This window comes from Coturnix japonica, chromosome 5 (assembly GCF_001577835.2).
Source record: "Coturnix japonica isolate 7356 chromosome 5, Coturnix japonica 2.1, whole genome shotgun sequence".
NCBI classification, from domain to species: Eukaryota; Metazoa; Chordata; class Aves; order Galliformes; family Phasianidae; genus Coturnix; species Coturnix japonica.
The window spans coordinates 23,110,579-23,133,070 of NC_029520.1; the positions used below are offsets into that span (position 1 = coordinate 23,110,579).

General features: G+C 37.3%; 1 protein-coding gene across 3 annotated transcripts in view; it reads left to right on the forward strand.

The window, feature by feature from the left end:
* STARD9 (StAR related lipid transfer domain containing 9) overlaps window positions 1-22,492 on the forward strand; it is a 90,408-nt gene that overhangs the window by 22,769 nt on the left and 45,147 nt on the right. For all 3 annotated transcript variants that reach the window (XM_015864679.2, XM_032445053.1, XM_015864680.2), the window contains exons 4-8: window positions 14,945-15,061; window positions 15,939-15,971; window positions 16,068-16,129; window positions 16,753-16,865; window positions 21,759-21,828. In XM_015864679.2, the coding sequence (XP_015720165.1) occupies window positions 14,945-15,061; window positions 15,939-15,971; window positions 16,068-16,129; window positions 16,753-16,865; window positions 21,759-21,828 (395 nt within the window). The remainder of the gene's footprint in view (window positions 1-14,944; window positions 15,062-15,938; window positions 15,972-16,067; window positions 16,130-16,752; window positions 16,866-21,758; window positions 21,829-22,492) is intronic.

Here is a 22,492-nt window from a genome sequence, read left to right on the forward strand (position 1 = left end):
CTTTTACCTTCTGCTATATGCTGTAATTTCTCCTATATATGTATTCACTGATTCAGGCACTTTGCTTGTGATGGATCTTCTGTCACATCACAGAACATGGGAACATGTTCTTCACAACATCTAAATTGTGTCAGAGGTCCCTGAAATTTTAATTACTATTTTATATCTTCCTTCTGCATCGTTCTACTCTTCTGCTTGACTGGTTTGTTTGTTTGTTTGTTTGCTGTACAGATAGAGAAGCATTTCTCATTCCTCCTGCCTAGAGGGAAGTGGGGATAGGAGGCAAAAAAGTGGCTTTGTAGACCATGTACATTGTTTTCCTCCAATACACTTTTGTTTTTTAAATAACGTGTATACCTGTATTATTAATTTGTTGGGATTGCATGTGCAATATAATCGAAATGGAGATGGCAATTTGGGAGTAATTAAGCATATTGGAAATAATGAGCTGTTTAATGTTACTTAGAATAATGGCACATATTAATGACATTTAAAAATATTTTGCCATAATTGCAGATGCTAGAATTGTTTGTAAGGAGAGCACTCAATGTGGATGTTGGATTCAAGAAATGCTCTATGTATCTGTCATTGTACTGAAAAGAGAGAAGCATGAAATTATCATCCAAACTAGCACAGTTGTATGAAAATCACCCATAAACTTCAGCACACCATCATTATATCTGCTGTAACTTGCAAAGTCCAAGTGACAAAATTTGTATTTCATCATAAAAAATATTGCACCAACATGTTGGAAAGTAAATACAGAATGATGGAGAGTTACTTAAAACCTCACGTGAATGCATGGAAGTCTTGTTGTTCAATCCTTTTAAAGTCATTCTTTTGAACATCCAGTTATTTGCCCATTCCATGCCTTTTTAATGTGGTGCTAAGCACAAGGTTTTAATTTGTAAGGAAAAAAAATCCAATGCATCCTCAACTTGAGAAATTTCTATTGAGATTTCTAATGAGATTTCAGATGAAATCTCTACCTTCTGTATCATTTTAAAACAAAACAACCGAACAACCCCACCTTAATGTAGTTCATTCATCATGGATAAGAAATATTCTGTTTCACTTAGACAACCAAGTGCCCCCTCCCCAAATAGTGTTTTGGGTTGTTGTTTTTTTTTCCTCTTATTCCTAGTAAGTATGTGTATTACAGGGAAACTCTAGTACTATCTTCAAAGGAAGTGGCTTGACATAATATTATGAAGAATTCTTCTTTTACATTCTGCCAGAGTGTCTTTGTTCATGTTCATAATACCAGAATTTGGTTTATTACCAAATTGTTGGGCTTGCAATGACACAGGAATATGTGTCTATAATTGAGAATTTGCTGGTTCTAATGTCTGTTTGTTCTCTAATCTTTACCAGATCTGCATGGTTTTCTATTTGAAAATATGTGGCAGTGTTATTTCTTTGTGAAAGTATAGGGGAGACTGATTTTGTAAATATTTTCCCACTGCTTTTTGCTTTCTGTCTATTTAACATTGTGTAGTAGGAAACACCGGTGATCTTCGTGGTGTGTTGAGCCCAATTTGAGGTGGTTGGGATAGGAAGTGAGTAGGTGAGAGAAGGACTGTACAAAATAGTAGAAACATCCAATAATTTCTGTCAGCAAGGAAGCAAATATAAAAGGAACTGATACTCCTTGCAGCCTTTTGAATGTGGCATTTCTAATTAGCTGAGCTGTGATTGCTCACTGCAGCTTTGGCCATTAATGTGCTGCCCTTCAGTACTTCTAAGCTGGAAATGCACAGCGGCAGCTGACCTGGCAGAAGAGTGGGATTAACAATTTCCTCAACCACTAATCCTGGCAAACTTTGTTGTTAGTATATTGCTAAGAATGAAATGCCAAGAGCCTTTCCCTGAACTCATAACTGACCTTACTTTGCCTCCTGTTGTTTGGATTCTCCCAGAAACTACTAAAACCATTTAAATTTAGAAAGTATCTTGTATGAGTTCAAAACGCTTTTTAAAATAGTCGTGGTAAGTAACATAGACTGCATTCCAGCATTCTTCTCTTTTTCTTCCTAAGTATTATTTTTTTAAAGCATGTTATTTTAAGGAGAAAGAATTGAAAATGTAACACTGCAACAATTTTTGAAGAGCTAAGCCAAAGTCAGAAAATTTGCCTAGGGATGTGACTGCTGCTTATGAATCTTCTCAGTAAATATCAGTGTGATCTGTTTTCATACATGTCTGCATACTTTTCCATCACATCCCTCCTGAGGGAGGATTTGTAGTCCTCTGAGCAGACAGGTGGGTGTACAGGCTGTTTCATTGCTGTAAAGAACTCTACTCCATGGACACAACATGGCTGCTTGTTCCAGTATCTGTGAGAATTGTGGAACACATCCCTCCATTGTGAACCATGTTTCATGAAGATAGTTGTGCATGGGCTGAAACCTGCAGATTTGCAAGTAGGAATGATGATGGGATATGCATTTTTCAACCTGTTCTTTTGGCAATATGCCCTGCATGCATTCTAAAAACTGGCCAGGCTTTTCTATTAGAAAGCACATAATTTTAGGTCTTCCATCTCATATATTTGAAATTCTTTATTCCCAGGAAACAAGCAACAAGGGGGAAAAAAAATATAAGGAAATTGAAACCTCTAATGACTAGAACAGATTTAGTCTCAAGTCTAATGCTTAAAACCATCAGAAATGCAGTAGTCTACAACTTATTCTTTCTTTATGTGGAAGTCAAAACTAGATGTGACTTCTGTGTTGCACAAATCAGTGTCTTTTGAGCCCTCTCATCTCTCCTATTACGGAGCCATAATTTAAAGGGAAACAAGTTTATTGCAAGAAATCTGAAGCTCATTTATATGTATGCTGCTACATATGCAGTCCACTAAAAAGGAGAGAATTTGTTATAGCTGCATTTCATTAGATTTTTGATGTTCTGAACTTGGAGAGTGAGAAAAAATAGTTAAAAAATGAAACTCCATTCAGGAAACTTTCAGTGCTGTGTTTTTGGTGCTTTCGGAAGCCTTTGGGGAATACTTCTTTGTCTCAAGTTTCAGTATAACATTTTAAAAGTGATCATTTTGGCTTTTCACTTTTAAGAGTTTTGGGATTTTATTAATTTATATTATTTACATTGAGAAAACTTAGGACACACTATATTAAAACAATTCCTATATCTCCTCCCACCAACCATCGTAGCTGTACTTATGAAAACTGGCATTTGAGATGCAGTTGAAGCCAAGCACTGGTGAGCCCCACGTGCATTTATCTGCAGTGTTAACTCATGCAGTAATTTCTTTCAGCTGTGCTATCTGATATTGTATGAAAGTGGAGAAATTAGCTTATTTCTAAGAAAGTGTATTTTATAGTCTTCTTTTCCAGTGCAGTGATTTGAAGAGCTGATGATCAAATAACAAAAGCATCATCTTGAATTAGTTGATGCACGAAAAGAGAATACCCATTTCCAGCTGAAGGGGGTGGGGAGAAAGGCAGAAATATTATCTTGATAACGTCATTGTGCTGTTGTTCAAGTATTTGAGAAGATGGTTAGCCCTTACTGAATTACTGAAAAATTTGAATCACTGCTCTTCTTTCCCCTCCTTGTAATAAAATCAAGGAACAATCCTTTTTTCCATCCTCTTTTAAAAAACTGATGGGCAGTTATTGTTAGAGACAGCTGAGAATTGATACTTGTCCCTTCTGCCTTAAACAATAAAACTTAGTAATTTTTGTTTTGCTTTACTTTCCTTTCGCATGGAATTGCAGACATCCACTAATGACCTGGGATCCCAGCCAAGAGCTAGCTGTGGTGGGAGAAATGTGGGATATTTATAACTTCATTATCTGTTACTTATTCCTTACTCTTTCCGTTGCAAAAGAGAGTCGGTTTTGTTTTGGGTTGTTGTTTTTTTTAATATTGAACATGAACAGCTCTCTGTTTATTTTGCTTATTTAAAGATGACATCATTAAAACTGCCTTTTTTTCTTTTTTCTTTTTTATGGTATCACAACACTTAAATTGTCAGCTCGTGGTTTTTCTGCTTTTAAGGCAGGAGAGGACATGAAGTCACATCTGGCCCAGGGGAGTGGAATAGATAAAATATTTACTGAGTTGCAGTGCAGTAAAGCAGCACGATTGTGAAGGGCTCTCTGCTCTTCCTGCTGTGACATTATCCCTTAGAAAAGCTGAAGTTTCCCCTGTGATTCTTTTCTTGGGTTTTCTGGCCCAGAGTTCACTCAGGAAATATCTTTCACTGCATTTCAGTGAAGAAGCACAGAGCAGAGCTCAGCCAAAGGCACACATATGCCCCCAACACTCAGACCTTCACATTCCCCACTGCTCCCACAATGCAACAAAAGCTGTTGCACACCTGCTTCCTAGGCTGCTTGAAGCCACAAATGTTGCAGCTTGTGCATAGCTATTTGTAATATTCTCCTTCCTTCTCTAAAACATACAGCAATTTTAAAGAACTAGGTAATAGAGTGACACTATGGAGTAGCCACTCCTCTGCACAGGGTGGGCTTAAGCAAAAATCCTTTGTGGTTTTGGCTCGTTTGTTTGTTTATTGTGTCTCATCTGTTGCTGTGTAATTTTGTTCTTAATGCATCAGTTTGACCTTTTAAAAATTTATTTATTTTAACATCACTATTATCGCTTATTGCAACGGGATCCAGGAAGATTTAAGTACTTGCCCTTCATCCTCTCATCAAACAAGGAGCTTCCTGTAGCTGGCTTGTAGGCAGGATGTATTCTGGAAGTCTAGGCAGGAGATCCAGAATTACTCAGCTTTTCTGGCTTTTCCTTTGATGTGTATGAGAACTAGAATATGCCCAGGTAGCTATATCTTTAAGGACTATATAAAATAAATGGAATGGGGCTCTTGGAAAAACAGGCTACCTGTAAGAATTCTACTTTACAGTGCATCTGCAGAGTGAGGACTTAAGTCTGAAGTTAGGCTTCTGTCAGTTGATCCCTAGATATAGATCAGAAAATGAAAGCACCCCTACAAAATAAGCAGTGCTTTTCCTGTAGTTAGATTGTGGTACTTCATAAACATTAGCTTATTGGGGGTAGAGGGAAAAATGGGAGGACGTTTGCAATGTGTCTCTCTAACAAGTATCTGTTGTTAGCAAGCCTAGTGTCTGCTTTGCGTTGCACTAATCTAAATGGAAAGGGATTCATTTGGTCCTTAATGGGTAGAATATTTCTATGCTGATTCAAAGAGTGGGTGTAACAGCAGAATTCAATTCATGTGTGGCACATAATGAAAGGTGTAAATCTTGGTTTCTGGCTTAACAAATGAATAACGTAAGTTGTTTTCTATGTAGAGAGGTTTATCACTACAACTATCTGAATTGTATCTGAACTAAGCTGAGTCAGCTAATATTGGTGAGTGTCACACACTGGTTTTTGGATTGTTCTGCTGTTGTGTTCAGACTGTGACTGCTCTTCTCTTATCCAGTGGTAGCATGGTAAGAATCCCCACTGGGCAGGAAAGGAGGGTTCTGTGATGAATGTGATTGTGTGCAGGTAGATGAAAATAGCAGGTGGTGTTTTTGTGATGGATATCTTGTCTTTCAAGTTGATCTTTACAATAAAACACCAGCAATTTTTATTTATTTTTTTTATCTTTTAAAGCAGATGGAGCTGTGCCTTTACTGATAGAGCACTTTAAAAACATCGGAATTTGTCAGAGCATCTACAATTTAGATGGATGTGGAAAGCATAGGGGTATTTCTCTCTCAAAATAAATTCTTTATAAACAGATGAGGTATATTTCCGTGATTGTGTGTTTTGGTGATAGAATGGTAAAAATGAAAAGTGAGTGTTCAGCCTAGTTGTTGTTTCTCATTCTTACACCCTCTATCCAGAAGGATGGCATGTTTATTTGTCGTGTAAAATACTAGGAAAAAGTCACAGATAACAGTTCCACCCACATACTTTGACCAAGCTTGACTTACACTATGTTTAACAGCATGAATGTATGTACATTATGATGCACACAATAAATAGCTTTTGCACTGGAAAAAATGACAGCTGATACATGAACAAAGACACGATTGTTGTCCTTTCCAGGGGGAATTAAAGCACAAAGGGATTTAAGGGCATGCAGGAAGCTTGTTGGCAGAGCCCACAACCAATCTCTCTCAAGTTGTGGTGCAAATGCTCCTGCCACAGGCCAGGCAGCTTGAGCTGGAGGGAAGCCTGCTCTTTCACTCAGTTTCCTGTTCAACTGGGAAAAGAAACTGAAAAGACTGGATAGAGGGAAGGGAGAGAAGTAATCCTGGCTGCGGAGTTGTGGCCTCTTAACAAGAGAGAAGAAATGTTCCCAAACTAACGGACCAGTGCTTGGTTTTTGTTGTTTTTTTATTTCCCTCTTCTATTTGGTTTGAATGGGATAATGCTGCTGAAGTAATCCTAATGTCACAGTAGAGGGTTCTGTGCAGTTGATCCGCATAATGCACTTCCCTTTGCTTGTGTTTTCTGTCTGTGTGCAGAAAGCCCCTCAGTTGACATTTGTTTAATGTTCTTTAAGAGAAAACACGTGCAGAAAAGCCTTGCGTTATTGGAGTAGAAGCCTAGATTTGTTTTCAGATATTCCTTCCTTGAATCCTTTTTCTACCTTTTTTATTTAAATTGATCTTTGGGATTTTGGGAAATTTTTAGAACAAAAGCTCTCATTGTTTTGTCAGGAAATGTTTACTGCTGAATAATTTTATTCTGTGAAATAGTTTTTTCATCTTAAATGCAAGCCTTGATGCTACATATCAGAATTAGTTATTTAGTTAAAACAGAGTTTGGTCATAATTTGGGTGGTAACTGCAGTAGGTGGGCCAGATTCTGTGGTGAATCATGCTACATGAGATACTGCATGTCTGCTCCTCATTGTGGAAGTGGTGGCAAATGGATACTGCAGAACTGAGCCTCCTGTGTTTTATTTTGTTCATGCAGTTGCCTAAACTATCCTCACTCACAGTTGATAGCAGTTTTGTCTATGTAGGAAATAATAACACATTTTATTTTAAGTGAATCCATTTTGTGTCTGGGTCTGCTGCAATTGTCATGATGATGTCCTGAAGCTTTCTGCCTACTCATGAGGCATATTCTTAATTGCTGGTTTGCATCTCAAATCTTTAATAGGAATGGAGTGGTTGAGTCTTTTCAGCATTTAAAAAGTCGACAGTGAGAAGCAGCTGTTGGCCATGTTGGTTCTATATAAGTTCAGTCTCTTCCTCTTTCATTAAAGTAGTGGTATTTTAAAAGGCTATTTTTAAACTGTGCTGTGCAAGAAGAATTTTTTTATGGTTTTGAACTCAGTTATTAACTGATGGGAATTTATGTTAGTATTCTGTGTTTAGGCTGATGTTTTACAATACACGCAGTTTTCTTTTAGTGAGTTTTTTGTTCACATGGATATTTGTGGACTGCGACTGTAGTAAGAGGTGATTTTATTTATTCAAAACCCTGTTATAAGAAATAGCTTTTTTTGTCTGTATTGACCATATTCCCTTGAAATTTCTGAAATTTCCAAGATCAGTTCAGATTCCTAATGATGATAGAAAATATTGACCTTTTCAGACACACACAAATCAGGAAATGGATACTGTACCAGTAGGATATAAAAACATTTCTGTTATCCTACTGGTCCCAAACAGGGCAGCTCACACTCCTCCCATTTCCACCTCCTTCCACTTCTGCTCTGGTCAGAGTTTGTCTCAGCTCAATGTCTAAACCAAATGCAAGCACTGTTTACCAGGAAGTACTTAGAGTTAAAAATACACAAAAGTAACATATCAGTATTTTCTTTCCTTAAATTTGCAAGCTCGGCATCGCATGCTGTCCTTGTAGGTTTACTGGATTTCTTTTTCCATCTCTCTCTGAGACTTGGCATACATTTCATTTTCCCAAAGTATTCAACCTTCAAGCATAACAGACAATTTACTGTAGTTTTAAACAACTCTTTTTTTGTTTCCTTCTGAGATTCAGTTTCTGATTGAGCTAAGAAAGGACAGTTTTGTACTTCTGGAATTCATATATTACCAAAACTTTATTCCTATTAGAATGCAGTCATTATATTTGAAATTAAAGCATTTATTACTGTAAAAGGGAGACTATCACATAGTAGAGGTCCCATTTTCATTACAATGTAATATACATAGTTGCGTTAAGCAACTGTCCTAGTCATAGATTATTAATTCAATGAAAAGTCAAAGATACTCATTGTTAACTGTAGCTTGTGCAAAGTATTCACTAGGATTACTTTGAATTGTGCACATTAATGGAGAGTTTAATAATCTCTAACTATTTGTCAGGATCAAAACAAAATCTGAGAGCCAGCATGCTTCTGTGTTAATTTGTGTGCGGCACAATTGGTTTGATAGTAGTGTAGAGGTCAAAGAAAAGAAAAATACTAGTATACGGAGGCTCCAAAATAAATCTTAGCAGCTGGGATAAATAGAATATGGTAAAACTTTTGTCATGAAGTTAAACATACTGTTTTGAAAAAAAGTGAGCACTAAAACTAAAAAGCTCCATGCTTTTAACATCCAAGCAGAGATGTTAAAGTAACAATGTCCCAAACCATCAGTGTTAGTAATAAATGAATTGCACTTATGGCGTCTGTTTGGGGGTGCTCTGTGCCTTATTTTGTCTCTTCTTGGCACTAGCACAAAATGTATGTCTGTCCATTCCAGAAGAAATTATCGTCATGGGTCTGGTATGCGTATTTATGCGTACATGTGCAAGTCTCATGATAAAATTCAATATACTCAGGCGTATAAATAAAAAGTGTATTTTTTTTCAGTATCTTGAAAACTATTTAAGAAAGTAGTAGAAAAGCTACTATAAATTTTGATTCTGAAGCCGGCAAGAGAGATAGCTGAGAAGACCTTGCATAAAGGCTTGTTATATTTTTAAGTGAATTATAGAAGTATTTGCCTCACTGGCATAAACCTGTAAGCACAAACATGTTTGGAGAAAAAAAAAGTTTAAATTCAAGTGGTCTCTATTCTGGTATGAATGAGCTATGACTAACACTGTGATTTTTCAGAAATCAAGTTATGTGATTCTTTATCTAACTTAGGAATAAGTTGTAAAGTTTTGATTGGTGCCTAAGAGTTGAAAGTGTTTTACCTTAGTAGATATTCGGGTCTTGGTTTTATATGATCCTTTGTGGTTTCTTAGGCTCAGGTGTCCTACTGCAATCTGTCTGAGCTTCTGGCTTATAGTAAAGCTGCTAGTGCAAGATTTCACAATTAGTGTACTTGCTCTGCAAATTGTTTATCTCTCTGAAAAATGTGCTGTATTTTCTAACAGAGCATTGAAGTAGATTTCAAAATACTTCAATGATTTGTTCTTATCTTGAAGTGATTCATATCTGCTGTAAAAAAACAAAACAAAACAAAAAAACCAAACAGTTTCAACCCCAAATATGTTCATATTGCAACAACTTGGACAGCATTTTGGTATTCCTGGGCTGTATGATGAGGACACAGCTTAGTTTTAGATCAAGCCTTCCCCTTTCTCCCATTTGTACTAAAAGTTCTATCGTGGGGACTAATTCACGTGATCTGGAATTTACTAGATTGGAACTGGAAACTGGCCACTTCAGAATAAGCATGCCAGCAAAATACCTTGGATGACAACAGTTGTCTCAATAAGCCCTCGTAACTTCTTCAGAAAGATGTATTTTTTTCCCACTATGAGCACAGTTGGATGGTAATAAGTTTGCTTCATAAATCACCATGGGATATGCACCAGTTACAGCTGGGTGAGTGCAGAAACAAGGCATATAAAAGCCAGTAAAGGCTTTGCTGAAAGAAACATTCTTGTGTGGAACAAACTAAACCCTTCCAGTCACGTAGAGCAGCAACACGTGGAAGACTCAGAATTTTTGGCCAAATGCAGGAAGCCAAGTGCAGCTCATGTTTCTTGACAAACCTTATATTCTTGAAGTTTCATTTTAGAAGAAAGACTTGAGAAAACCTCAGAAAAATCTTTTTTCTTCCTTACAAACAACAGAAAACACAATTTTGTTCATTATATTATGGAATACATTAGTACACATGTCCAAAGAGCTTAATTGTCATGCATTTTGTGTAACATACAGCTGTTGATGCTTGTGGAATTTGGACTAATGCCTCTGATATTAGCACAGAAAAAGCTTTAATTTCAATGACTTCTCCTATTTTTAAACATGTTATGAATTCATTACTATGCTTTGCTCTTCGTTTTTTCTTTTTTTCAGCACTACACTAAACTAAGAGGCTTTCTGACTGAGTTGAGACTTGTCAAGTAGATGAATTGTAATTTATCATCACAAAATGAGGGAGGGTAATTTTTCTAAACAAATACAGAACATTTCAAATCAGCTTTTAACAGGATTTCAATAAATACTTTTTGAAATTCTAATTTATTATCATAATAGGGTTAAAGCTCATTGTTTTCTGAGCTGCCGAGTTTGAGTGTAGTAAAATATCTTCTCTTGAGACCTAATTCGAAAACTGATTTGAAACATTTGAACTGAAGCATTAGTAACCCTGTGCTTCTATCTCTCCCACTTATTTCTTGCTCCCAGTGAATACTAGTCCCACCTTTTCTCCCTTAACCTCTTCTTATTCAGTCCCAATTTCTTTTCATGCCTTCATTTTGCTGTCACTGGTCCTCAGTAGTTTTTGTTTTACCTCAGAGTTCCCCAACATCATCTTAATACTCACATCTGGCTCTCACCGTCTTGTACTTCGATCAGATTTCCAGCCACTGAAAGTCATTGAGCCACTCTTTCAAGAGGAACTTTCTCTTTATTCTACTCTGGATTTAAGTGCCCTGTCTCAGAGATGTTCTGGCCCATGGCCAGCTCAGTTTAGAATCTTAGATAACCTTTAGATAAACCTTTTGTTGACTTCGGTGTTTTTAATAACTTTCACAGAAGCACAGCATTGTTTGAGTTGGAAGGGACACTAAAAGGTCATGTAGTCTAACTCCCCTGTATTGAATGTGGGCACCTACAACTAGATCAGGTTTCTCAGAGCTCCATTCATCCTAACCTTGAATGTCTTCAAGAATGAGGCATCCACTACCTCTCTGATCAACCCATTCCCTGTGCCTTGCCACCCTGACTGCAAAAAAATTTCTTCCATATATCCAATCTAAATCCCCTTCTTTTAGTTTGAAACCATTTTCCCTTATCACAACAGACCCTGCTGAAGAGTCTAGCCCTTTCCTTCTCGTAGTCCCCCGCCTTTAGATATTGAAAGGCTGCTATCAGGTCTCCCTGGAGCCATCTCTTCTCCAGGCTGAACAGCCCCAGAAGTTTCAGGCTGTCCTCATAGGAGAGGTGTTCCATCCCCTGGATCATTTTTGTAGTCCTCCGCAGACTACAGCATAAAGGAGCTTGTCTTATAGCTTATGTTGATGAGTTGTGCCAATAATCTGTTACAGTGATTTGTGTAGCTGTCATTAGTGCTCATATGCTTTTCCAGATTCCTTCACTGAAGAAAAACAGATCGATCTGTTATAGATGTCAGCCCCTTATTTACAGCAGGGTCTCATTGGTGTTACTGAAAAAAATCTTCATAATGAGTAGTTAGGAAGTAGATTACTTGATGTTTATCACTGTATTCTAGAGCAGTGGCATGATTATGGCCAAGTGTTCTGTGCTTTTCAACTCCAGCTGTTAATTGTGGTTGGTTTTCTGTTAGTAGATTGTCATGGTCGCTGGAACAAACAGTGACTCTCAGTTGAGAAGCAGAAACTGGGCTGGGGTGAAATGGGGGTGCATTGTACACTGTCCACATAAAGCCAAATGTAAACAAGGTATAAACCCTCAAAAACGGTAAATTAGGAGCAGCAGAGTGCTCAGAATGTCACAAAAGTGAACTCTGAAAAAATACAGGATCAATTTCTGTAGACCTTATTCATGCAAGAAATCCCACTGCAATTGGTCCCTCTGAGTTTCAGAGATGAATTAAAGTAAAAAGCAACAGGGCTCGCTGCACATTTTGATATATTTATTCAATTACTATTTTTAAGTGGAGCTTCTATATAGAAAAAGAGATGTAAGTAAAAACAGATGTTGAAACAGTGCTACAAGCAACCTCTGAGAAAACCCAACCCCCTGCCTAATCCCTACTATTGCACTTTCCCACAATTCAGAAGGCAACAAGCCTCTTGGTGAAGTGCTGCCTGTGATCTTGTTTTATATTTTCCAGTATGTACATGATTTATATGGAACAGTTTTCTCTCTGTTCTGGTTGTGGCATAAGGAAACGTTTACATTTGGAATGGTCAACAGAATAACTGCTTTTGTAAAAGCTCTGAGAGAATTTTTAGTGGTAATTCCATTCTGCTGCTGGAAGGAAAAAGCTTTCTTTTCCCCACATCAAATACAACTTTTCTTCCCTACCTTTTCCTTACCTCTACCTTTTTTTTTTTTTTTTTAATCACCATTCTTTTTCCTGGTGCTTTAAATGCACAGCTGTCATAGCTATCTTAGGCTTGTTTGCCTAGCCCCTTTGATGCTAATTCTCAGGCTATTAGACTCCCCAGGGCTAGATGTTGTTCTTCTCTTAAACTGTGCACTTTCTTTCCATAGTAGCACAGTAAAACTGACACTGTCATGTCCTTCTCAGTAGCTTTCTTCTGTATCATTTGCATTTCTGGGTTCTTTGAGGAGATTCTAAACCTTTCTGATGGCGCATATTTTGATCTCAGGTTTCTATCTCTACTGATATTTATGCATGTAATGCAACATTTATTTTAATAGGTTTTAACCATGACAGTAATATGTCTGTTATTTGTTTACTTATTCATAACCTGAGCATTGTCAGTGTGTTTTGCTAATAGTATCACATACTTTCTGTCTCTCTGTTCATAAAAGTTGACCTTTTCATGGCATGTTGTCCTTCATAAGGATTTACTAGCCAGAAGTGCTGCAAGTAAACTAGTAGTTCTTAGTGTATTCTGGACTCTTGAATTTGATTTAATGAAAGACCATGAATAGTTGCTTCTGACCAAATGATTAAATGTATGTAGGCCACTGATAAGGACATTGCCTCATGTGGACTCCAGAACCTTGGGATTCTTTCTGCCCATGGAGGCTACCACTGTGCGCCTGGAGACATAGAGGTCTCTTCATCTCAGCCTCACGGGTGAGGCAGCTCTTTTTCCCTTTGCAGCTTCAACCAGAATTGTGTTTCACTAATCCAACAAAAGGGTCCTGCACCAGATGCCACAGAGGGCTCTGCCTTCAGCAGCACTCACATACAGCACTTGCATGAAACATAAGCATAGACAGTCAAGTCTTTTCTTCCTATTCTTCTGGTCAGGATTGATGTTGGCTGGTGACATTTTTCAATGATATTTGGCATACCTTAACTCTCCAGGTCAAAGAACATTCATGGCTACAGATTCCTCAAATGCCAGTATGGGCCCTCTGCCCATCTAATATCCTTACATAGATCCTGAGCCCTGCTCTGTAGTTCTTCTGCTCATCTGATAGCCCAGCTTGGTGCTCTCTAGTGAGTATGCATACACTCATGCGAACATCTCTGCTGAATCCTTGAACTACCAGCATGGAGTTTCTTACCCATTTAATATTCCTGGCTGGACTGTGGACCTCCTGCTCAGCAGTCTGTGTCTGTTTATTATGTTTATGACTTTAACTGTTGTTTGTGGCTCTCCATGAACTCAAAAGGTCCTTGATCTGATAATTCTAATGCAGCAGATGTTCTCATGTTCTACATATCCTTACGAATATGGGTTGGGCTAGCCAAGTTCCTCTGAATGGGATTATTATTGATTCTTCAGCTGGAAATTAGCACCTTGTCTCACCTTGAGTTGAAATATGATCTGAAAATAAAAGTTTCAGCTGATATTTTATCTCTTCTAGTCAGTTCAGGTGGAATGATATCTATGAAATATGTTTTGCTATTGAATTTCTCATCTAATTGATACATTTAACTGCCCAGTAGAGAAATAAGTGACTGGCAATTGATAAGATTTCAGAACAGGAATATAGTGAAATCCTATGCATCTCTCTGAATTTCTAAGCTAGTGTTCTATGTGAAAAGCAAAGGTATTAACTCTCACAGCACTTCTTTTGGAAAGCTAATGCTGTGCTAAGAAATTGGCAGCCTGCCTACAGGAACTTTTTGATCCACTCTGCACTTCCTAGAAAACCTTTCCAGATATCCTTTCAAGCAGCCTGTGGTGGCTTTGATGTCCTGAGAACACAGCCACAATCTGGGGCAGCTGTGTCTCTGAAAAAGGGAAGGGAAAGCAGTGGGAGCTATTATTCAGAGCTCACTATGTGGGCAGTCTAGCTGTGATGGTACAAATTCTGCAGCCCCAAGGAGACCAGTGCAAGATTTAGAAGTTGCTGATTCTGATTTTGTGGCAACTCTTCCAGGGTATGTCTTATAAGCAGAACACACATCACTGTGCATGAAGCATTAACAGAAAAGAAAGCATTTTAGAAATTCATGGCATCACTTCCTAGCCACATGGGTCTGACAGAAGTATTTTTTGGACATAGTATGGCTCTCAGGCTCTGGTTTTGACTTTGCTTTGTTTTTGACCTGTAATTATCTTGTGTAATACTCCTACTAATGTTACTGCTTCAAAGATCCTTGATCGTGATATCCTTCCAGATTTATGCAGAGGACTGTAAAAGGTTTGGGGAGGAAATTAGGATCTCCGTTCTAAGAGTAAAATAAGAGATGACAGGCAGGGAAGCGCAATTTAAAACTACTTGGTGTCAGCACTGTGCTTAGTATATCAGTATCTGGAGGATCACCTAACAGGCAAATGCTGGACATTTAACCTTGTGTCTGATAGATTAGAAAGACAAATACTAGGAAACTCATTGTTCACATGATATTATTAAAACTGGAACATCTACAGATAATGCAGAATGTTTCTAGAGAGGCATATTATTAATGGATTGTTCTGTCTCTATTGATCTTTCCAGGTGTTCCAGGACCTTGGCACTTCTGTGCTGTCAGGTGCATTTAGAGGATATAACATCTGCCTTTTTGCATATGGACAAACAGGTTCAGGAAAAACTTACACAATGATGGGAACACCTGTGAGTTATAGCATTCATTTTAACTTGGGGTTGAGGGTGGGATGCCTCTCAGAAATATTGCTTTACTTTTCAATGGTGATGTGTGCTGGTTGTGCAGGATGCTTATGTAAGTTGTTCACGTATAAAATGAGAGGCAAGTCTTTACAAATTAGGTAAACAACATAGCATTGGCTAAGATGTGTCTAGAGTCTTTCTCTGGGTGTGTTAGCAGTGTAATTATTGAAGTGTGAGCAAGCATGTCAAAATAAGTTTGCTACACAAAAGCATAGGATTTGCTTTAGTACTGTTTAGTCTGTTTGGGCAAATTTTAGGCTCTGTAGTTTGGGTGATATGTCCTATTTTCTTTGGGAGATCAGATTTATAACTCTAGAACATAACGTTCTCTGATTCTGTAGCATAAAGAAATAAAATAAGGGAAAAGTAAAATATGACTAGCCAGTCAAACTAGCCTATGTTATCCTGCCTTTATGCTGCAACTCCTGTGACAAAGGCATGACCAGTGTCTTCACACTGAACAATTCTTGGATTTAACCCAGGAAGTCTCTAAATCTCTCACTGATGCTGCTTAAGTTGCTCTATAATGACTTTTGCTATCATTAGGACTTTCACTGAAGTTAAGACAGTTGACATTGTACAGCATACTAATTCCTGCAGTGTTTCATGCCCAAGGTGCTTCAGTTGGGATAGTAGAGCACTGCCACGCTGTTCTGAATGACAGTCCTGAGTGGTCTGTGTTGTAGTCTGCCATGCAGTCATTACTTCAGTGCTGTGCCATAATTTTGTCCTTTTCTTATAATTTAACTCTTATTTAAATAAGAGTTTTGAATCAGTAATAGCAAGTATATTGCTTAATATTTTTTTTTGTTATTATTTGAAGGCATCCATCGGGCTGACACCTCGTATATGTGAGGTACTTTTTTTTTTTTTTTTTAAATTTCACTTGCATTTGATTAAGCTGCTAGATTTTCTTGATATATTTAAAATTTACATAGACTGGTTTGTGCAGGGCCTCTTCTCAAGGAAAGATGATTACTCAGACCAGACGGCATCTTGCAGAGTTAAAGTCAGGTAAGTGTGTCACTCCCTTGGGCAATACTATGGATGTTTGCAAAACATATATCGCTGTAGTCAAACAAATCAAAGACTGATTTATTGTTTTTGTAGATATTTTCTCAGATAATAACCATTTGGGCCAAGAGGAAGAACATAGAGGGTGGATGCGAAGCATTGTTCTTAGTTTTCCATACAGTTCCCATTAGTTTACCAGGGTATAGATCCCCATATATTATCTGTTCGGTTTAGTATAGACTGCTCAAGTTGAACTGCATGAAGAATTTACTTACTGTTTGTGTAACTTAAATCTGAGTCATAATTCTCCATTCCTTTCTTATTCACTTAATGAAGCACTTCATTTGGCAACCCAGGGATCTGAACTTACTCATTTTAAAAAAGCAGATTTTACGAATTTTTAACTAAAGTAGTGGATACCTCTTGTTTCTTGGAAGTTTGCTACTGTAAGTTCTTTCTGCGTGTACTGTGTAAGAAGGAACAGTAACAGAGATAATGAAGTAATTAACTTTGTCATGAATGACCACTACAACATTCAGGTACTTACACTGTCTAAATAAATGCTTCCTGTTTTTTTGTTTTTTTTTTCCAATTGTGTGCACTGAACATTACATTTGTTGCAGTTTTCTAGAAATCTATAATGAGCGTGTCCGAGATTTGTTAAAGCAGTCAGACCACAAGAAGCCTTACACTCTCAGAGTCAGAGAACACCCTGAAACAGGACCGTACGTACAAGGTGAGCGATCAGAATTTCAAGTAAATTTCAAGTAAATGTGGATCAGGTCTTCAGGTATCTTTGCAAACGTTCTTGGCCTGATCCTAATTGCTTCCACTCTTCTGCAGTTACTCTGTTAAAATATTTTGCTTGCTAATATGAACATATATGTTATACTGAAGACTTTGCCTCTGTTATCTCAACGTCTGCACATCCTGTACGGTTCCGTTTGCCTTTCCAGCTGCAGATCATGTATTAGCCACAGTATTTTGCTTTCTTGCTTTCTTTTGTTTTGAATTCTTTGTATTTCAGTCCTTGGCATTAGTATATTTGTAAAGTAATAATAATTAGAAAGAGATAAACTTAGCTGTTTAATGTTCCAGATTGCACCTGGAGAAGCAATTAAAAAATTTTATTACCCAAATGAGAATGCAATATGATTATTGTCCTTCTTTACACTCAGAAGGCAGAGCATAGGTAACGTAGATCCAGTTATGCAAGTATATGTGCAGTTATGCACTTTTTAATTCACACTTTAATAAATAACAGTCCCTCAGTTTTCTGTTTTCTTCTAAATCATAGCTTCCAAATCAGGTTGCAGAAGATGGATAAAAACGAAAATAATTTATTTCAGTTTCAGGTGTCTGTCTTATTTTTAGTTACATTCTCTCTCATCATTTCTGTAATTTTGATTCATTTCCACTTTTGAATATTATCTTCATGGTCTTGCATAGGAATTTGGCCATTGTTGCCTTGTAAATTGATTAGCACCTGCTGTAAAATTTGCTGGCCTCACTGCAGTTTATCTGACTAATGACTGACAGAAAGCCTGCCCCACAAAATCCAGTGCAAAATCATACAGAGTAACTTTACCATAGGGATCAGAAGGAATAGCCTTTTCTGAACTGGTGCAAGTTTGTTTAGAAAGTAAATGTACACATTTCCTTTTCTGAGTGCCTAGTATTAGAGCCTGACTCTGCAAGTGCTTGGCTGGCCACCTGAGAGGTATACCTTTAATATGTAAACAGCATATCACACAGAACTTTATCGTCTTTATCACCTCAGATCAAATACTTACGTGTTCTGCCTTTTAAATATAGAGTTCCTGTTTCCATTTCTTTTGTAAATTCATCCTTACTGGTCCAGTTTCCTCCCTCTGCTTTTCTTTATCACAGGATTACATGTAAGATTTCTATCTTCAGTTTGGAGATTAAGATGAGATGTGACAACTGATAGGGTTCTTGTCTAAGTGAGTTGTTGATTGAATGGAATTTGAATTACACAGTTCTGATTTCCTGGCCACCTGCAGTATCAGTAACAGAGCATCTAACAACTGATGGTTGTTACTGATTCTTTCTCTCAAAGTTTGAAACAAGCACTTGGGAGGCGTTTAACTTGCATGGTCCTAAACGAAAGGAGCTAACTGACACTGTGGTCATTTCAGCTGCGCTTTCCCAGCACATCAGCACCCTGTTTAAGGAGAGCTGGAAAGTAGATGAATTGATGTTCTCATTAGTATGGCGAGCTTATCATTCTTTGAAAAGCAGATTCATAGACGTTTGGCCTTTTTTGAGTTCTTTCCAAAGTTCTCTTTCTACCTGCTTGTTATCGGAGAACTTTATTGTTGATGGAGTACAGATACTAATTATTTTCTTTTAGCAGCTGCTCTTTCACCACACGAGAAAAGGTCTTTAAACTACTTCCTTCCTTGGCAATTTCCATCCCCTTTCTCAGGACTATATCTCCAGTGATTCCTTGGCTACATATAATGGAGTTTCCTTGTTTCAAAAGTAAATGAAGTTATAGCTTCTGCCAATGGGCTGGCTTGCCTTTTGTCACTATTCTGTCTTCATCTGGAATTTTCCAGGCCAAGTCTGTCACTTCTATTCCAGTTCTGATTTTTAATTTAGATTTACCCCTTTTGAATAAGTATTTACTACTTATTGTTAAAGCAAGACAGGTTTTTTTTTTGTTTGTTTGTGGGTTGGTTTTTTGGTTTTTTTTGGGGGGGGGGGGGGGTTTGTTTGTTTGTTTGTTTAAAGTTCTTAAATATCCTGGAAGACTGTTCTATTGATTAGATTTTACACTTTTGTTGTACAAGAGAAAAAAACCTTATTTTTTTATGTGCATGAAATTAAAACTGAAAACTTATTTTTCAGTGCATGAAAAATGAAATGATTTCTCTGTTGAAAGCATCATGGGGTGCTTTTACGTGCCCCACTGAGAGCACATGAACAGAAATAATTTCAGGTGAATGAGTCATAGGGCATAGCTTCTTTCTTTTTCATATGTATTTGCAGGTATGTATATATATATTAACAAATATGTTTATGTGTAGTTCACACAATTAAGAACTGTAACAGTTTGCTTTGCTTCAGACAACTCTGATATCTTTTGAGGAGAGGGACTAAAGCAGATTTGGTTATGTCACTCTTTTTGAAGCTGCACTTGTTAGCTCACATTGCAAATATAAATTGGTGAGGAAGTCCAGAAATATTTTGCATGTAGGTGAAGAGTACAGTCAGCTTGATTTTAACAACACTGAAACCAAGAAAATGAAGTGGTTCACAATGTTAATACAAAATGACCTTGCCAACTGCAGAAATATATTTCTGCAGTCAACAATTGTTGATCTTTATTATGATATTATATGTTATCTACCTGCTGCAGCCTATTTCAGTTTTATCTGTAGTTTCTCAGTGCAGAATAAGAATACAAAAATATTGTATCCAGGAGCTAGATAGCTGAGATCAGAATTATAAGCAGACTTTCAATTATTTCCTATGGATCCAATGTATTAAGGACTGGCATCTGTATTTGCATTAGACCTCTTGCAAGTTAACACTAGTTCTAAGGCTTGCAGGTGCTCTCCAGCATTCTGCTAGGGTGTCAGTTATGCAGCTGACATCGATATGCAGAGTACAGCTAGCACTTGTATGAAGAAAAGACAGAGAATAAAATCAGAATTTAGCTGCTCTAAGGATGCCTAGTTGCTCTGATACTTGCTCTGCTCCAGGCAATACGTTTTTCATTTCAAGACCAGTCAGGAAGTCCCATCTCTGAACACTAAGTATTTTGAATATTCTCTAGCCCATCATTTTTCCACGTAAAGGCTGTGAGATTGTAGCCTTTAAAATGCTAAGAGTGTTTCAGTGCTTTGGATTGGAATCGTTTCAAACTTCTCCCTCACAGATGGTTGCACTGTTAAGGAATTGGCCTCTCTTGAATCAGGAAATGATGCAATCTATTTTGTTACTCTGAGACAGATTTCTGGGGGTGATTCTGTCTTACCCTGAGGCAGATTTCTAGATGACCAGGAGTTTTTGATCTTTCTATTGCACTTCAAAATGATCTCTTCTTCTACCAGCCATTTTGTCATTTCCTCTCAAGCAACATTTACAACATTTAGTTTATCTTACTGAAAACAAAACTAGAACTCTTTGCTAGATTCAGTGATCCGCTGCTTATAGAAACATACTTAGGCAACAGTTTCCTCCATGCCTCTTTTATGTAACCTCCATTATATTGTATTTTATTCGGTGCCCTGAAAAATGGTATGGGAAAACACTGAGTTTTGATGATCCTATTACTAGTGGAGAACTAATAAACTTCCTTCTCAAATGGAAAATGTGATGACTTTGGAAATTACTGTATTGGAAAGTAATATTACAGAGCAGAAGAAAAGCTGCTTCTTTGAAAGCTGTCCTATACCTTGCGTGCAAGTGCGAGAGGGGTTTTTCTTAGTTTTTTTTTTTTTTTTTTTTCCCTTTGTGTGTCATTAAGGAATTAAAATAAATTGGCTTAGATTTTTCTATCATTTAAATCTAAGTAAGCTGTTACCCCATCAGGATCAACTCTCTCTAATAATATCAGAGACTTCCCATTTCAGTCTTGCTGAATGTTGTGTTCACTTGACTTTAAGTGTGGCAATATATGAATTATTTGGTCTAAATAAATAACATTTCTAAGTACTTCACCATCAATCCATGCTTCTGTGGCCTGAAATAAAGCAAAACAAACCTGATTCAGTCCATTAGTGTGGAGGGAAAAATAAAGTTGTCCTGAACTGCATGATGAGGAATGACTTGCTTAAAAAATTAGGTGGTTTTCTTTAGGAGCCACTGCAGTACAAATGATAACTAATCATCACCATAAAATGCAAATGAGGCATATTAAACAGGATATATGAGAAATACAAGCGTGTTGAAATTAATTTTGTGCATCTGCTAGAATCTGCATGTTCTATGGTATTGGCAATGCCACTACAGCATAGCAATGTGCTGCCCTCCACTGGGACTGTGTTAGTCACAATGACTGCTCTGATACAGTAGGCTCTGCAATGCAGTATTTCTTTTGTTTTCTATGTGGTATTTTCCCCTTAAAAATAAAATCAAAGAGGATATTGAAAGTAGACAGTATAAAAACACCATAATTGCGTACCCTCTAGAGATAACAGCATGAAGGCTCCTCAGCATTGCAGGTTCTAACCTAGTTAAATAAATGGTAAATATTCACAGTGGTTGGTTCTGAATTCTGTTAAGTCATATGAGCAGAGCCATTATTCAGAGGCAATGGACAAGATCTCCTTTAGAAGGTGTTTACCCAATTAGTAGCAATGGCATAGCTGGAAATTCCTTATGAAGATGTAGTTATGCCATTTTAAAAATACCTTTATTTTGCAAGTACACTGGAAAAGATCCGTGCTTTGAATGTGCAAGGTATTTTTTATACTGATAGTGCTGTGTCTGTAGTTGGGACTACTTCTATAGAACTGAGTGGCATCCCAGGATATTATCCTTTTGCTCCTGGCATTGGGTACATTGTTATTATGACTCCTGAGTGGGTAACAAAATGAACTGACTGGAACTCCTGAGGAAAAAAATACTCATTTAACCCTTTTTAAATCTTTGACAGGATTATCTCAACATCTAGTTACAGACTACAAGCAAGTTGTAGAACTTCTAGAAGAGGGAATAGCTAAAAGGTATTTTCTAAAACAAACCAGCTCCATCTTTATTTAACGCTTCTTTCGCTGTGTGTTGGTTTCATTGGAGTTTAACTTGCATGTGGTGTTGGCAGTACTTTTTTTTGATGCTACATATCCACAGTAACTGTTTTTGACTTATCCTATTTACCTACAGTCTCTATTTTTATGAAATATTCTTTGGAGTATTTATTAGCACATTAAAATTGCAATCAAGATAATCAGAAACATCTGCGGTGTGGGGTATGGTACTGCATGTATATCTACAAGATCTAAGAGATGGAGAAGTGGAGAACATTTCAGTTGCCTCCTGGTCATAGGAAGGGGAGAAGTAGATGATGGCCTGCCCATGTGTAAAGAAAAGATGAGTGGAGAAGCTGCCCTTGAAAGTGGTTGGTGCCTTTTTCTCGGGTTGAGAGCTGGGCTATAAACAAAGTTTATGGGAGGTATTTTTTATACCAGCTGGTTTTATGAGACCATTGCCAGCCCAAATCTGGTTGCACCCATCTATTCTAAAAGTAAACAAAATGTGGTTTCTCAACATGCCATTGTTGGTTTTGTTGTAACTCTCAACACTTTTTTTTTTTTTTTCCTCTTGACACTTTGCTAAACTTAGTCTTAAAAGTTTAAGAATAAAATTTTAAGAATGCCATGATAAAATAGA